This window comes from Harpia harpyja, chromosome Z, assembly GCF_026419915.1.
Source record: "Harpia harpyja isolate bHarHar1 chromosome Z, bHarHar1 primary haplotype, whole genome shotgun sequence".
In the NCBI taxonomy this organism is placed as follows: Eukaryota; Metazoa; Chordata; class Aves; order Accipitriformes; family Accipitridae; genus Harpia; species Harpia harpyja.
In genome coordinates this window covers 103,732,879-103,750,905 of record NC_068969.1, presented here as the reverse complement: position 1 = coordinate 103,750,905, position 18,027 = coordinate 103,732,879, and the positions used below count along the sequence as shown (strand labels likewise).

The following is an 18,027-nucleotide window of genomic DNA, read 5'->3' as shown; positions in this document are numbered from 1 at the left end:
GACCTGTGTCCTGCCATTGAGAGGAAAGTGGATGAGAGGACTAAACCACGCTCTCAGGGAAATCAGCAGCAAAAATCCCACTAGCCAAGCCAGGAGCACCATCCACGAAACGTGCTCCCGACCCACAGGACCTGACCAGATTTGGCCCAATAAGTCTGATCCACAAGGTCCTTAGTTTTGAAGTGGGAAGCATGTTTCAAAGTAAAAGTTCTGCAAATATCTTCACGCTGGCTTCCTGCTCTCTGCCACTAGTCATCCTTGTCGGCATGTTTACATTTCCCCTTGCCTGCGGTCTCTTTATCATGCAATGGGTTTGTTCTGCGTCTAGTATAAAGTAAGTGAGCGCGGGTTTCACACACACACATACTGCACACATGCAGCCTGCTCAGGATGACACAGATGAGTACAGTATTGAGCATTTTCGTCTTGTTTCTTCACACCACTTTTGGGGAAAGTGGTTGCACCTCAGCAGATGGTGATGGTGAGTCATTTCATCTTCATCTTTCCACTCATGTATGGTCTTGAAAAACCTGGGTTAAGAGCTCCAAAATGCAACTGCTGTGTTAAATGTGTTAGTGTTTTAGCCTCCAGTATCTTTCTTTTAGTGCCAGTACCTGAGACAGATGTGGAGCTGGATGATACCTATTTAATTCAATTCCCAAGTCTGCTGTCCTTGTAACATCCAAATTTGTATGAAATGATGGAAACCATAGCTGTATGTAGAGGCCATGCAAGATCAGACCTGTTTAATCCTTTCTTGTTGTGTCTAGTGTTCATGTGAGGAATTCTGCCTGGGCACGGGGAACTGCTTCACTCTTCTGCAGCCCATGGTCACTCTGAGCTGCCATCAGAGAGGGGTGAAGTTCTGGCTTCTCTTGCTCTTGGCAGTTTCCTCCAAAGAAAATGTTTCAATGTACCTCAAACTTGTCCCAAACTGTTCCACTTCAAAAGCCAAACTTTTTCCCTTTTTCTTCAAGCAATTGCATCAGATACATCTGGGAGATAGTCCCAGTCTCCCTCGGAGTAGGGCTGAAGCAGCAACTAAACCGGAGGTTCTCACAGCCCGTCACTAAGACCATTCCTCCCTTACTCAACAAATAATTATAAATTAATTCAACAGTTTAAGTTTAGGCTTATTGCAGGTTTCATTTTCTCATTCAGAGAAGTGGAAATTATTTAGCAGCATCAAAATAAAAAATCAAAACTTAAAGAGCAGCGATAAAACCATTGTTTCAGTCCGCTGTCCCTTTTCTCAAAAGGAAGCCAAAAAATTGGATTTACAGATTCAGTCCCAGATCTGTTAAACTCTTACTTGTCTAATACTAAACAAACAGCAGTGACAGAGCTGGTTGCACTCTGCCTGAAGGACACAGGCAGTTGCTCAGTTACTGATAGTTTTGGGGCTCCATTGTTTGGGAGCAAAAGAGTTTTTTCGTTTTTAGGAAGATAATGGCTGTGTTCCTATGCTATCTTACAAGTAGGGAATCTCATTTGCCCATGTGTCATGTATTATAACATGCATATATGCACACATATACATATATACATAGATAGGATATGCATGATAAGTTTTTTAGTCAGAATAAAAGAGGGAGCGGCTCCGAACTGCATCTAACAAACAACCTTGTTTTTTCTATTTGCTTTTTATTTATACAATCTGCAGCTCTTTAGAGCCAGATTTGGCAAGCAGCTACGGTGGCGAACGGTCAATGCTAGTGATTTATCACTGGTGTCACTGAAATTTTCAGGGTTTCTCAGAAGCAGATATGACCAGACATTTCCTTGTTTTGTCACTAACTTCCAGTAAACCATAATTTGTTTAGACTTAAAGACAAACAGATTCAGAAAATCCCTACTGAGCACTTAGCAGCTTTTATGACTTCTTTATGAGTCTCATGGATTTGGCCAACAAATTAAACAACCCAGGGTAAAATCACCCGTCATGGATGTTTGGCTTTCACTCTTCACCTTTCCGACTCGCCCTGCCTCCCAGCAAAGTGCCGCCAGCCAACGTAGGCATGATCTCACCCCTTCTTATGGGCAGAGGAGGGAAAAGCTCATTGCAGCACTTGCCTTCATCTCCTCCTCTTTTCTGAGTGGCAGACTGCCTCCCAAGCGCTGTCCCCCAGACTGGCAGAGGTGGTGGAGATCCCCAAAAGCCCCAAGAGAGCCACAAGCAGAGCTAAGAAGGGGCAGCCGCGGAGGCACAGGAGGGCGCGGGCAGGGGGAGCAGGCAGCAGCAGGCTGTGGGGTCTCACGGGCAGGGCGGCTCGCTTCAGTGGTCCTCCTACCCAGACTTGTATGGTTTGACCAACCCACATCAAAACTGCTGTCATTAAAACGAGTTCTGCCTGAATCAGGTCGGCACTAGAGATTTTGCATTACTCTGTCTGTGGAAACAGTCACTTCATTGGCTTCGGAAATTCAGTCACTGATCCTGCAGGTGCTTAGCAGTGCCTTTGGTTTCACGTGGTGCTGTTAGTTCAGAGCTTGAAGCTGAAGCATGTCCATAGCCTCTGCTAACACTCTTCTCTTGATAAAGGCTCATGAGATTCCTGCTGTGATTTGAACCATCCTGCTGGGTCTTGTCCAAACCCAAGAGGCAACCATTTCTGTGAAGGACCTGCCATGGCTGTAGCTATGACAGCAGTCTTTCTCCCACTAGAATCTCCACATCTCAAGCCCCACCTTGATTTCAGCAGAGCTGGGCTCAGGACTCTGCCTGGTCTGGTCTGCTCAAGGGAAAAAAATATAGTCTTGTAAACTTTTAATTGTGTAAAGAGTCTTCAGCAGTGTGAGTCATGCTGGAGTCATCAAAACCATTTACACAGCAAACACATTCATGTGTGGTGGTTCTGAAGTTTAGGGAAGAAGCATAACTGAGGCTACATGCATATTTATGTCAGACAAAAAAATGACTGTCAGCCCATGGAGGAACCATGCCAGAAAAAGAACTTCAGACTGCTTACTTAACACCATTCATGAGGTTTAATTATCATATATTCTATGGTTAGGATATTATTTCCATGAATAAGGAACCACATAATCACAATGTGAAAGTTCAGCATCAAAGAGGTAAAGTCAACTTTCCTTCCAGTGTGGCAGCAAAGGTACACTACACTGATTAAACATTAAATGGCTGTTTGAACTGTAAGACTAAACTTTTTTTCTTTCCTTTCATTTTGCTGTCAGCCTGATAGAGAATGAATTAAAATTTCTGTCACTTTTTGGCAAAGCAGTAGCAGACATCTGAAAGATTTTTTTCTGATATGCCGTTTATTAATATGATGATTATCAGTTTTGTGTGTTTATGCAAAATCTGGTGTATGTAGTTGCATACACAGAGAGCACCAAGCAGCGTCTCTCTCTTATATAAAGGAACATCACTCATGCTAATTCTTAAGTTTTAATGTTGTCTTGAGGTAACTATGAGTATAAATAAGCTAGTCTCCTGGTAGTTGCAAGTAAAGTCTTAGAGAGGCATAAAATATGACATATCTGTGCATGTGAGCTTTAGGTATATCTATCTATATAAATGATATATATATCATATATAAAATATGGGGGGGGGGGGCCACTTTATGCAGATTCATTTCAGCTTACTTGTTATTCCCTGAATTTTGAATATATGTATATCTATGTGCACACACTTTTACCCACAAATATGTAACTCTACGTAATATACATTTCTGTACATATATGTCTGCCCTGATGGCTCAGGGCTGTGTTGATCAAGACTCTCACCTGTGTGAAACGGCTGCAGGGCTTGTTCTACGGTTGCGCTGACCTCTGTGTCTCTCTCTTGAAAGTGATGGTCAGATAGAGCGAATTTGTACAGCACCTGCTTTGTCTGTGTCTGGCACTGCCGTCAAAGCAGCAGCGCTGGTGGAAGACACTGCATTTCGTTGTTCTTCAGGGAGAGCTCGGCTCCCTGTGGGACAGACCCCACCAAAGCTGCGGTGAGAAGGGAAGACCAGAAATTGCTTCTTAGCACTGATTGCTCATGGTGGCAAATGGCCACTAAATCTTAGCTCGGGGGATAGATCTGCCTCTGGGTTCTGGATAAGTGCAGCATCGGATGCTCCCATCCCTCCTGCTGCCCACCGCGGGTGCTGGTGGGAGCAGCTCCCTTCCTAGCCCCTGCCCACACTGCTTTTGTGTTTTTCTCTGCATTCTTGACTAACTTCTGCATTTCTTCTTTTACTCAAAACCTGACTCCAGATACACCTCAGCTCCGAGGTCATGAGGAAGCACTGCTAATAGTGACCCTGTGGGGTGATATTCTTTGCTTACATTTTAAAACAGTGAAAAAACTCTCCCCTGCTTTCTCTCTGCTGTCAAACCGTGACCATTTTGGATCTTCAGATGTGCTCCCACGCTGGACAAGGTCTGGATCTCCCTGTACACTGGCAGGATTGGCCAGGGATCAGAGGACAACACCAGCAGGACTATGAGTCGCAGTATCCAAGTAGCTGGTCACCTCTCAGTGATTCGATTCACCTGGGTGACAGCAGAGATGACCATCATTTTCTCTGGGAGGGATTTTCCATTGGAAATGTTTCTGTGGCCATTTCCCCACACTGTTTGTGAGTATGAGTCACCGATATTGCCGGAGCAGCCAAGGTCTTGTTCTTTCCGTGGCAGGTGCCCCGCATGGCAAGGACACATCTGAGGAGTGGGTAGGAGAGGACCACGCAGGGGATTGGGAATAGTCCCTGGGCACAGGGAAGAGGGTTATGTGTCATCACAGCTACCCTTTACTACCGGTAAAAGGAGACGGAGGCATTCCTGTCCCAAGCATCTGCTCAGGAGATCATGGCAATAACCCTTTCCCTCTCCGCTCAGCTACAGTGGGTGAGATTTCGTGAAATGAGGCTGAACTGGTAGTTTCCAACAGAGAGGACTCCTCTCAGAAGCATCAGTTTTTGCTTCACTGACTTCATACCTGCCAAGTGTAGGACTTGAGACATATGCTCTTACTCAAATCGTGATTGTTTTATTAGTCATCGAAACTAATTTGCAGGAAGCCACGTGTTCTGGCAGAAAGTCTGAGCATTCCCTCCTGAGCCCAAACTTGTGACATTTCAGAAAACTTTGCAGTACAATCAAAATGAGGCTTAATTGCTTCGTGACACCAAAATACTCTTGCTTTCCTAAAACGACCCAGATCAATTTTCCAGTCTTCTCAGAAACCTGGTAACAGGTCAGGCCGTCACAGCATGGGTAGACGCAGAGTTTCTGATCTGTTTGTTTTTAAGAGTGTTTTGGTCCTTGACTTGAATATTCTGCTTTTTAACAGGCATCCTGAATACGTCTTGCTCCCTTTTGCATGCCCAAGGATGGCAGCATTTTGTGGTTCCTAATAGGAAAACCTGTTTGAGAAAGTTCCGAGATGATTTTCAGATGGAGTAGGTCCTGCTTTTATATGGGTATAAAGTTTACCTGTAACTTTTAAAATGAGAATTCCCCTGTCCCTGGCTCAAACTTAGGAGGAATTAAACTGCAGAGCGGACAATATATTTTCTCTGTTCTGCACTTAACACTGGGGCTTTTTCACAGAGGTTTCCGCAGGTTTGACATCAGCACCCATCTTTGCCCATGATTAATAGAAAAGAACAGACATAGAGTGTCTCATCTGACCAAACCGTCTGTGATGCTGTGTCTTTTTATAGTTCAGAGACAGATGATGCAGAATGTACCTTCGTGCGTCGTTAGTGGGTGGGCTTCGTGGGCATGCAGGGAGAGCAAGCCTGAAAGGTGCGAGTGGCTTTTAATTTCATTTTGAACAAGCTTTCTTTGCTTCTTACAAAATAGGTCGGTTGATCCTCTTCCTTTCAGGCAATTACATAAAGAAAAAGCCTCCTATACAAGGGAGCTGCAAATTGAATACTTTCACAGGTTTGCTTCAGTAACATCCTGTGAATGTCTCCTCAGGGACTTTTGGAGATGACGAACCAGACAATTTTGAATTCGACTGCTTCAGCCAGCTAGAATTTAAGGACTCCTATAGCAGCCTAACCTGCAATTTTACCGAGCTGCCTCCTCACCACACTAACTATAGCCTGGCCCTGTGGTAAGTGCTGTCAGTCCATCTTCAGGTAAACTTCTGGGAAGCAAATTGCTGAGCACCAGTGAGTCACGTTGCCATATGCTGGGAAACAGGAGCGGCAAAGTTAGACAAAATTCTGTTTCAGAGTGTTTTACCAAGTTTGAATGCTATATTCAGCAAAGAAGAAGAGTTTACTGAAAGAGAACATAACTCCCTAATAAGAAAAAAAAATCAGCTGGAAGAGTCTGTAAAGGACATTATAATGCCTTCAACAGTCCTGATCTTGCCTCTGTTGCTCTGGAGCACCTGTAATATGGATGTAGCCCAGCATGAACTGAGATCATTTTTCCTTTAAATTAAATGATACTTAAAAAATCCCCAAAGTAGCTTTTATCAAGTGAAAAGTAAAAATGTTTTTGAAGAGGCAGATCCTTTCCACAGAAAATTATTTGGCAAGAAGGCTGATTTTCCACCACAGGGAAAATGCCTTTATTTAAGTCAATATAAAAATAAAGCAATTGTCTTCACACACACAGACACACAAAAACACACTAGAATGAGTATGCAAAAACCCAACAGTTACCAAACACATCAGTTGTCTCCACTTCTCTTCAAGGCCTTGAAACTCTTTTCCACCTTTTTTTAAACTGATGCACCTAGCTGAAGAAGATCGGATTTTGTCTCTTTAGCATACTTCTGCTTTTCCCTTTGCCTGTTTTTCCTGAAACTGAAAGTTCTCCAGCTTCCAGCAAAAGAAGTGGATTTTTTTTTTACCTTGCTATTCTAATCAGTACTTAATTTTTTTTCACCTAATTTATTAGATTTTTCTATTTGCATGGGATTTATTCTGGATTTTGACTCAAATTTTATGACAGATCTCAAACACAGGAGTCACACAGATGGAGGAACACAGAGATATATTTCCACCTCTGAAACTGTACCGTGTGACTCCTTCATGGGCTGGTTGACTGTTGACCCTGTATTTTCTACCACTTCAGTCAATAAGAAATTTCTCTTTATCTTCAGTGAGCATCTAAACCTATTGGTCTATATTTTAAAATGGCAGCAGTAAGATAATTTTTAAAGATACAAAGGTTTTGAACACATACATCTCCAATTTAATAATTGCATCTTTTTCTTGGAGAGCTCCAGGACTCTTACTGTGACTCAGGTCACTTGATTATTGTGCTCAAAGACCACGAGGAAAAACACTACCAATCTTTTAAACTCCTTATTTGCATGGCGTTTTTTCTTATTTCACATGGAGTCTCACTTCAGTTAATGTGAAATGAGCAACCAGGATTCGTCCCTTACTATGTTACTGTAAGACTGAGAAGAAATTAACATTGTCTCGCTTTGGTCAACAGTACCAAGGAAGACAGCAATTATGTGTGCTTCAATATGGAGAAACAGGAAGATGCGTATTTCTTACAATTCACTGATATACTCTCAAATAAAGACATTTGCATGGTCTCTGAGATGAAGAGAAGGGTCTGCAGGAGTCTGGTTGTAACTGACATTGGTAAGACACTTAACAATTTGGACATTTTTAAGCTATAGGGGTTACTGGGGAAAAAAACAGCCCAGCGCAAAACCTAAGTGTGAATCTGTATGACATAGAGGCAGCACAAAATAGTGTCCTAGCAGGTCATGTAGTCTGGATTGGGGTGTTGGCAGAGTGTGGTGTTCCACTTGCTTCAAAGCCAAACATGATTAACCTCCATTCAAAATGTGCAGCTGAATTCTGGCTTATTGTAACACTCTGCCCAGACCTGAACGTAGACTGAATCATGCACATGGGCAAAGCAGCTGCTCCTGAGCGTGGATGAACTGTCAAGCAGGGACATTTTGTTCATCTCTTACTAGGGATTGCACAGTTTCAGGACTGACCACCCCAAGTCTAGCATGAGCTCAGTAGCACAGGGACCGCAAGGTTGCAAGACTTCACTTTTTCACACCTTGCTTCTTGGTGGAGCCTGTTGTTTGAATGAGGTGCTCAGGCATCCTGCAGTGCAGAAGGGACAACGAGAGCCCATGCATGGGCTTGTCAAAGCCATGTTGGGGACCTGCCTGAGCCAAGAAAGAGGGGCTTCTTAGGACCTATCCGTCTTGGGAGTTGGTCTCATTTGAGGGTTGCAGAGAAGCCCGTGTAGGGCAGCTCTGTTCTGCTCTGGTGCCACATTGCTTTGCCTCCTTTTGGCAACAGGCACTGCGACATCAATCTCTTATGAAACTTTTCTGCCCCGGTCCAATAATTTTGTGGCAATCTTACATTACCTCTGTTTATAAGCCAGCCTGGACCATCTCTGGAGGTGTCTCCTCTAGAAACTGTGGGCTCTGCATGGAAGGATTAAGTATTTGGGGGTTGCAGAAGGAGTGGGCATAATTTCTGGCTATATGCATTTTCCTGAGAGGAGAGAGTTGTGGGCTCTCTGTTCCTGTGAGAGCTGATGGACTTTACATGGCACATTTAGGAAGCCTCAGTGGCACAGACACCAGTCCCTGCAGACCTCAGACACATCCAGCTCCGGCACAGCTTGGAAAGAGTCCTGAGGGCTGCATTTTGGACTTGATTGTACTTGCATAGATGGTCATTTGACACAGTCTCCTGCAGACCTGGTCAAGCGTGGGTTCATAGCAAGGGCCTGGAGCCACAGTCCCCTCTGGTATATCTAACACTGTTAAACTTTGTCCCTTCCTCTGTCCCGGCAATTGTACCCATACCCTCCGCAGTGCCTTCCTCCCAGAGCAGCGATGGGTTTTGCCATGGGATCTCTGTCTCAGAGCACTGGTTAGAGGGACTGAATTTCACGTCTTCAAGCAGTGCTATCGCAGGGGTGAGCATGCTCAGGAATTGCTTTCCAAGACTAAATGTCACATCCCTGGGAAGCACCATCCCCGCTGGTCACACTGCTGCTCCAGCAGCTCAAAACCGAGCCCCTTTCAGGACCAGGGTGTAAGGATGAGCTGGGGCTCAGCATGAGGCTCACCCAGCTCAGGCCAGCCCTCGCTCAAGATAGGTCACCCTGCAGGGGTTGTAACTTGAAGTGGACTTTGTTTTGACTTTTCAAAACCTGTTTATTTTGTAGTAACATTGTTATATTCTGGTTTTTTATCATTTGCAGTTAAGCCTGAAGTACCATTCAATATAAACATCACATATCAAAAGGAGGCAAATGAATATCTTATTCATTATAGTACACCACACTCATGGAAGAAATACTTAAAAGACAAATTAATACACCAAATAGCCTATCGACAGGAAGAAGGTACTTGGAAGGTAAGCGATGATGTGTTGGTGAACTTAGTTACACTAATTTCTGAAATTAAACATTATCAGAAATACCAGTATCAGGTAAAAACCCTCAAATCTGCATTTCTACAGTTCTCCAGCTGAAAACTTGGAAAGATGCAATATTTGGTGTTTGGAAATTTCATCACTTGAAACAATTCCACACTGACAGCACCCATGTCTGTTAGACACTTCTCTGGGCTAACAAAGTTTCATTCATTTGGGCTTTGCAGTGGGAGGAGAAGACATAATGTAACAAGCCATCCTAAGTGTTTGGATGGCTTGTTCTTTGCTGTGGTGGTTTTGCTCTTATTTTCTGTGCTCGTCAGTCAGTAAATCGTATGACCCCTTTTCTTACTCAACAACAGTTTCTTTGTGTCCCTTTTTCACTAAGCCTCTCCAGGCTTTAGGTGCAGCCCTGCAGCTCTTCCACCCTCAGACCATGTTTCAGGCTGCAGCTGCCTGTGAACCGGATCTGGTTTGGGCAGCCGTGCAAATACTAGTCTAGATGGGGGTGGTGTTTGAAAGCGTGGACTACACCTGTTTTTTGCAGAGGGAACACAGGAGACCCGTAACTAGAAAAAGAATGCAGGCAACCAAATACATGGAAATTAAGAGCACCAGAGCTGCACTGTGGGATTCCAGCTTCTTTCCTGTAGCTGCTCTTTCAGAAGTTGTCTTTTTATGCTGCACAAACATATTTTTCCCCCCTCTCTCTTCTGAGCTCTTCCAGGGAAGCATGTATTTCCCACTGCAGTGTTGGCAGTAGCAAAGCATGGTTAATACTTCCAGCTGTTTTCCAAAGAGCTTTTATCCAGCATTCATCTCTCTTCTCGATACTGTTTGGAATACCTTGCTGTTAAACTAGACTGATGCCGTGATGACCACCTGTGTAATAACCAGAGACAGGGAGCAAACAGCACAGTACTGCAGGGATGTACCTGATCTTGCACATTTTGCTGAAACTCAAAGATACTTCTCCTGTGTCTTGTAGAAGAATAATTGGAATTTTTTGTGTGTTTAGACAATAGAGTCACCATACCTTCAGGTAAAGTTACTGGGGAAAAACCTTGAAAATGATGCATCGTATGAGGTGAAAGTACGTTCGCAGCCCAACGGAGATTATTTTAAGGGCATGTGGAGTGAATGGAGCACTTCCAAGAGCTTCAGGACCACAAGGGACCTGCACTCCACAGAGACCTGTAAGGGCAGAAATCGCTTTGGTCCACCTTGAAGAAAGCAGAGCTAAGGGTCCTCAGCTCCCTGGCCAGCCCTGGCAGCAGCAGTGACGAGAGGATGGGGAGGGAAGAGCTTGCGGTCACAGCAGGGTCAGCCCTTACAGGCACCAGACACCCCAGAGGAGATGACCCAGAAAGTGGCTGTGTCACTATGGTCTGGGGCTGACTCTCCACGGGAAGTTAAATCTCATTCATGGGTGACACGTTCAGATGAAGTGCTGCTGTAAGGGCATGAGGGAGGTGCAAAGGGAGGTGAAGGCTGACTCACTCTTGCTTGCTGCCTGTTGGCGTGCAGGGAGAAGGACCAGCTTGCACTCAGTGTTTTAGGTAAGGCACAAAAAGCAGTGAAACATGACCCATTTCAGGGCCCTGGATTTGTGCGTGAACCTGACATGTTAATCACAAATATGATATGGGATAAAATCTCATCATTGCACTTGTAAACATGAATAATTCTTCTGGTCCTTGGGGTCCCTTCAGTCCCCAGGAGCACCTCGGCATCACGTGTGTGTGAATTCACTTCAGTGCTGCTGTAAGGGCTCGATGAGTGGTGGCTTCAATGCGCTGGAGGTGATAGCAGACTTCTAGCTGCTTTAATCCAACCTGGGACCCCAGCTTGGAGCTCAGCCAAGTGCTGATGCTCTGGCAGTCCACCTCTTTCCTCCTTCAGGGAGGCAGGATAAATGCACCACTGCACCAGTACAATGATAGGCAAGTGCAATGCTTGGCATTAATTCCTAATTTATTGCCTGAAGAGGCATTACAGTTATGATGGCTTAACAGTGAGACATTTACATGCATTGGCTGATGTTCTTTGTTCTTCTTTAGATAGCAGTGTGGTCGTGGTAATACTCTCCATCTTGGGATTCATGCTGTCCATTGTCATGATAGTCCTGATGGTAACTTTTTGGGAAAACAGGTAATCTAAGTCTCTTTGTATCAGAAAAAGTGTTGGAAGCCAATCCTGTTCTGACAGTCTTATTGCTTTCCCTGTTGTACTTCTGAACTATTCTCTTTCCATCTCTGGACCTCTATATCAAGCCAGAGGTAGGCAAAGAATAGAAGTGGGCAATAGAAGAGGGTGGTGGCAGGTAGAAGATGACCTGCCACTTTGAGCAGACTTCAGTCTTGGGCTCAGAACACTCAGACCTTTGGGGAGCTGAAGTCACCAGGAAACACTTACAGAGTCAGTGTCTCACTGGAGTCAAATTTGACTCAAGCTTCAAGCAAGATCTGGAAAAGAAAGCGACCTGCAGGTTTTAGTAGAGTCCCAAGAGCTGTGGAAATGGTATACTGGGGAGATTGCCTCTTTCCCTTTCATAGGCTGAGTCAGCAGGGTGTTTGCTCTGCAGCTTCTTCGGAAGCAGCAAGGCAGAGCTCTCAGCATCAAGGGCTTGATGGCATCAGCCACTAGCCCAGGCGGGTCCACATCCAGCCAGCCATGTGGCAAAACCAGGCCCTTCATCCCCCAAGAAAGCAGTCATGGCAGAAGTGGGACTGGAGATATGTTCATTACACAGGCAGTCCTTTGTCTGCGTTGGGGTTTTTTCATATATTGGCTATACAGCAGTTCATAGATAGCTGTAAATATGTTTTTCAATATGTGGCTATGTATGTTTATATAGAATAGATAGTTCACAAATTTCAGAAAATTAACAGATATGTAGATAATCTAGTGAAACCAGGATCTGAAGCAAAAAAGTCCCAAGTTTAACCATAGGAGATGAACCCCTCACTAGGCAGAAAACCCAGGGCTGTTTGGAAGCATTCAGAGCAGCCCATCCATGGCATCCAGCTCCACTGACATCCAGGGAGATGGCTGCATGCAAGCTGCTTTTTGGGGACAACACTTGGGTTGTGCTAACTCCTGAATTACACACGGGGATTGCCTTGGCCCCAGTCAAACCATGCCAAGAACAATTTTAATAATTAAGCATTTTAGACACTGGAGTTATCTGCCAGGGAATGCTCCCTGGTGCTGTTTTATTTGCAAGTATAAATGTGGCTTGAGATTTCTAGCTCTTGCTTTTTACTGTTGCTGAGCACCTGCCGTTCTCTAACTTTGCTAGAAGTTCTGCTTGTGTAAAACTGCTGAAAAAACAGGCTTTTAGCTGGTAAGAATTTTTGAATGCAGAGATTTCCCTTTTAAAAAGAGGGGTTTATATGTGTGTGTATATATATACCCACATATACAGACACATATATAAAATGAAATATATATACATATACATCTATAGCTGTATTTATAGCACTGCAACATTGAATGTCAGTCAGGCAATATTCTCTAGATGCATCATAGCTGAGGGTTTGCAGCAGCACAACACAAGAACTTTGCCAATCAGAGCACTAAAAATGAGACCAGTGGGACAAGGCTACGATACAGATAGCTGGCCAGGGAGTGGGACAGTATGCAGTTCTTTACTTATGTAAACATGCAGAGGCAAATATCAGCAAATTTGCACTTTAACCACAGCATCTTTTTTTACTTGCAGAAATTGTTTTCACCATGCAAAACCCTGTTAACACAGCTAGATGCAAATGAGTTCTTCGCCAATATATTTTGCTGCTTTTCCAGTACTTAGTGAAGTGTCTTCTTTTAACTGTGACAATTTGTGCACTCAAACGAACAATGAGTATTCGGTGACCTTCATAACTCATCTTCCCCTGTCTTTGTTTTATTCTGAGACTTCTCTGTTGTTATTCTGAGTAATGTAAGCTAACCCTAAAGCTTTGTGAGAATTAGGACAAATGATGCAATAACTTCTGATATCTCAACATGTCCCTCTTTTGCTGCTGTTGAACTTCTTTTCGTCTACTGTTGCTGTTTCAGGATCAAGCCTGCTGTGTGGCCAAACCTTCCTGATCACAAAAAAACACTGGAGCAACTATGCAAGAAGCCAAAAAATGTATGTACCTCCACTGTTGTTTTCACCTGAGTATAGAGTATTGGGAACAAAACTAACACTCATGAAAGATAGTACATGCATTTGCTGCATGAACTGAGACATCTTTCAGAAATTACTTCTACATTTCACTCAAGAGAGTCCACATTTTCACAGGCAGATTCTACTCGAGGGTATGGAAATAACAGACAATTAAACTAGTGCCTGAGCTTTGACTTGTGCAAAGTAATTACAGAGGGCTGGAGAACTTGATATATGAAGAAAGGTTGAAGGAATTGAGTTTGTTTATAGAAAAGAGGAAGCTCAGGGTGGGGACTACTAATCACAACCTTCCAATACCTAAAGTGTAGTTAGATGGAGGTGCTCTTGCCACAAGACTGCATGGTGACAGGACCAGAGGCAACAGGCACGTGTTGCTTCAGGGCAAACATCATCTGAATATAAGGGAAAAATCTTTCTCCATGAGAACAATTAAACATTGTATAGGTTGTCCAGAGAAGAGGTAGGCTCTCCTTTGCTGGAAGTGTTCAAGGCTTGGCTTGATAGGGCTCTGGATAACCCAGTCCAGGTCCTGCTTCTGGCAGAAGGTTGCACCAGTTGGACTCCCGAGGTCCTTTCCAACCGAGATGCTTTGGTGATTCTATGGAAGTGTGATCATGGGGCTGGATGGGGCCCCTTTGCAAACATCCCTGGTGATGCCCATGTACCCTTACACGGTCAGCAGAATTGCTCATACACCATGCAGTACATTAACTGCTCTGCCAGATAAAAGCCAGATGGACAAATGTTATAAACTGTAAGGTGTGGGATTAACCCATTGCCTTAAAACTATGTGGCTAGTGCATTTTTTCACTAAGAAACTCATCAGTGCAATTCTCTCCAGTTGGTACATTATTAGCATGTTCTTAATTCAATAAGAGGTCTAAGATGACTCTCCCACCCCCCGTGTTCCTCAGTGCAGGGATTCTTAATGTGTTTCAGGAAGTCGTGGCAAACTTTTACTTCCCTCACTGCTAAATTAAGAAGATAAAACTGAAGGGAACCACCTGGGTTGGCACACTCATTCCTGTGAAATGGCAGACATGCAATAGATACATGGCTCAGAAAAGTCTCTGAAACACCAGTTCCCACCACATTGTGTAGAGCGTAAAACGCACTCCGGTGACGCTGCCTTCGGGAGGCCCCTGGGTAGATTCAGATTAATATGGAAAAGGATTTTAAGCCACATGATATTTTATTCTCTGCTAACCTATCATTCAGCCTGCTCACAGTTACTTTCAGAGTTAAAGAAATAATAAATACCCTTCTAAAATCAAATGAATTATTAAAGTACCTTTTCTCTTAAGCTAATACCCACTGTTAACTGACCATGCTGTTCCCTTTGCCATGCAGAATTTTGATATAAGCTTTAACCCAGAGAGTTTTGGTTACGTTCATATCCATAAAGTGGATGGCATTCGAGCAAAAGCTGAACTGGAAAATTTTCTGCAGCCATCAACTGCTCCAGAGACAAACCTTCCAGAAAAATTTAGGAATGGATCAGACCTGAAGATGATCCCTGTGATGACAGACAAAAGCAACCTAAACCCCTCTGTGACTTACGGAGAAATCTGGCCAGCTGAAGCCCTGCACAGACTCCTGGGCACCAGCCAGTTTGCAGTCACCGAAGGCAACTGCGGCTCCAGCACATGCGAAGTGTGCCACAGCAATGGGGTGCCCCTGTGCAAGGATGGTTTCAACCTTTCCTCCGCTCCTCCCCAGGATCCCTCTGGCCAGCCTGGACCAGAGGTCCTAAATGGTGACACCGCATCCCAGATGCTGCCCACCAGTGAAATGAGGTCACCAAAAAATGAGGAAGCCTATGTCACAATGTCTAGCTTCTACAAAATTCAGTAAACCTTACAGGAATGACAGCGTACCATTTTTTCTCTAACACAAGCCGGACACTGCAGCTTTCTGGTTTGTTTTCCTGCATCCTGTGAGTTCCAACCTCCGCAATGCACCCTGCTCGCAGTGCAATGTTATACCTGCAAGGAAGTGGGTTCTCCCATGTTTCAGTGATAAGCGGCCTAACCTCAGCTCTCAGTATGCTGGTAGCAATCTCCACTGCAGCAGAAATTAAATTTAATTCAACCTGACTTTAATCTTCACATCTGATTAATCTGGAGCAATGACACTGCAGTCCTAGCTGAGGATCAGAACACGCCTTGTAAAAGTTAATCAACTCTTCTGTTAACCTCTTGGTTGCAGAGTTAAGCTCTTATTAATGCCTAAGCAAGAAATATGGCAACAAATTCAAGTTAAATGAATCCAATCTCTTTGAAACAGTCGTAGGTCAAGAGTAACTCCTCTGCAGTCAGTGGAAGTCCACGAGTTTGCACAACACCAGTAAATGAGAGTTGTTATCAAGCATTAGTTGCCTGGGGATTCAAGAGCTTGGTCACTGCAAAAGGAATTTGCTGAGTCCCCAGGAAAAAGGGCACACGGACTCACCTTAGGAAGATGTTTTCTCAGACCAATTTTTTTTTTTTTTTTTTGAGAGAGAGAGAGAGAGATTAAAACAAAGCAAAACCCCTACATGCCACTACTTTTTGCTGCTGGTAAAGATCTCCCCCAGAGCCAATTTTAGGATCCACAGGTACTTCTGCTAGTGCTATATATTAAAGATCTTCAGCATTTCATGTACTAGCAATGTTTAGCTAAGAAAACAAAACAAAATTAATGAAAAACAAAGTCCCACCTCTTCCTATAAACTGAATTGGGTCTGTAAAATGCATGAAGCTGTCTTTCTTTGCAGCCCTTGTGCAAGCAATAGCGCAACATGTAAGTACTTTCCAGGGCTGAACAGACCGTGTTTGTTTACTAGCATTATTCCCAATTGCTGTGGCTGCAGGAGAATACTTTGAATTTGGCCAGGCAATGTTCTCATGCAACATCTGAGCTAGGAAGATGGATGGAGTGTCATGGATCCTGCCAGTGATCAGAAGACCTACAATTTTTTGAAAATACCCTGTAAATTGGCTGGCAATAGCACTTGGGGGTTTTGGTTTCTTTTTTTTTTTTTTTACGTTATGACGAAGGAGGCATCCTGTCCCTTCCCATTCACCTTTCTCCGGACTCTGTGCCCAGCTCTAAGGGGTTCCCCACATGCTGCCATGCAGAGATGGCTGAGCCACTTCACAGTCCCTCTGGGATGCTGCACATTGTGGAACACATGCTTGGAGATAAAGCTGCTACAGCCACATGGTTGCATGACAGCCGAGCAGTGTGGCCATGGGAAATCCAAGCAGCTTTGCTGCACTCGGGGATTGGGGTTCGCCTCACTGTGCAGTCTCAGTTTCTCTAGTTGCTTGAAATTCTCCTTTACTGAAATGTATTCACGTTCCCAGAGCCTAAGGGTAAAAAGAGTCCTCTTCCCTCAGAGCTGCTCGAATTTGTTCTGACTGGTAATAATCACTGAGATGTCACTATATTTGATGTAGCCTGCTGGAGAAAAACAGCACACCCAAGAGCACTCCACCTTCTCCACCTCCACCCAACACCAGGGAAACTTTCAAATGGGGATAAACTTATAGTACCTGCGTGCAAAGGGGCTGAGGATTTGGCTCAAGGCATTCCAGTGACATTTTACAGAATGGTTTTTATTGCTTTTTCTCGCCAAATGAAACATTGATTAATGCAGTAAAAAAAGATGAAAGCCCTGGACATTCATTTGCTTTGTAATGCTTGTATTTCTTTTTAAAAAGAGCTGCTGGTAATGCTCATACTGTGCTGATGTGCACAGTGCGATTGTAGATGAAGACAGACTGTGCTGGAAAGATACCCTCTTCCAGTAACGCAGTGACAAACAAAAAGGTCCTGGAGGAAGAAGCAAAAGCACGTCAGAAAAATCTGTACAGTATGTGCTGTGCTTGTTTTGAGCTCATAGACACATTTTTAAGCATTAAAAGGGACAACACAAATGTCTGTTTGCACTATTTAAGCAGTAAGGTACCCATGTGTAATAGTCTGTCTGTTTGTCCAGAAACATATACTGCTCTTTAATACTGGAAAAGTAGTAGGAACCTGATGTTTGCTCTTTAATATGAGAAAAGTAGTAGAAACCCGATGTTTATTCACTCTAATCACTCTCAAATAGTTATATTTTTCCTATGTAGTACTCATATTTTTGCATAGCTGCTAATGTTTAAACATTCATTCTATTTTCTATGTCTTAGTATCTTATTTAATTAGATAACTTGCAAACTTGGTTTTACAATATTTTTACTGTATTAAAAGGACATGGATATTTGCATGACCTATTTATGCTGCTCTAATTCAGTCTTCTAATACACATCTATCAGGATAGGACTTACTCTGTCCTCACTGAAAGTAGGATAACCCCATGGGCTCTACCTAGCTTCAGGCAGGATAAATCCCAAGTAAATCCGGACAGCTCAGAGGTCTGAAAGGGCTGGAGGATAACAGCAAGCATCAGCCACCCTTCATTGCCGCCACCCTGGGAGCCAGGGAAGCCTCTCTGCAGCTCCAGTCCCTATGTTTTGG

At 43.8% G+C, this 18,027-nt stretch overlaps 1 protein-coding gene across 2 annotated transcripts; it reads left to right on the top strand.

Moving 5' to 3' along the window:
* The first annotated feature begins 274 nt into the window (after positions 1-274).
* Positions 275-17,187, top strand: IL7R (interleukin 7 receptor). Of its 2 annotated transcripts, none has more exons than XM_052778576.1 (8): positions 275-481; positions 5,935-6,073; positions 7,417-7,571; positions 9,175-9,329; positions 10,366-10,543; positions 11,408-11,498; positions 13,410-13,485; positions 14,974-17,187. In XM_052778576.1, the coding sequence occupies exons 1-8, from the start codon at positions 391-393 to the stop codon at positions 15,376-15,378; spliced, it is 1,290 nt and encodes a 429-aa protein (XP_052634536.1). In that variant the 5' UTR covers positions 275-390; the 3' UTR covers positions 15,379-17,187. The 2 variants fall into 2 exon arrangements, with proteins under 2 accessions (XP_052634536.1, XP_052634535.1); XM_052778575.1 differs by having other exon boundaries at positions 14,875-17,187.
* Positions 17,188-18,027: the final 840 nt, after the last annotated feature.

Excerpts from the sequence above, each read along its gene's own strand:
- IL7R (XM_052778575.1), top strand. The coding sequence starts at position 391 with ATGACACAGATGAGTACAGTATTGAGCATTTTCGTCTTGTTTCTTCAC. Across the intron at positions 6,074-7,416 it reads AACTATAGCCTGGCCCTGTG|TACCAAGGAAGACAGCAATT; the intron begins GTAAGTGCTGTC and ends TTTGGTCAACAG. Across the intron at positions 7,572-9,174 it reads TCTGGTTGTAACTGACATTG|TTAAGCCTGAAGTACCATTC; the intron begins GTAAGACACTTA and ends TATCATTTGCAG.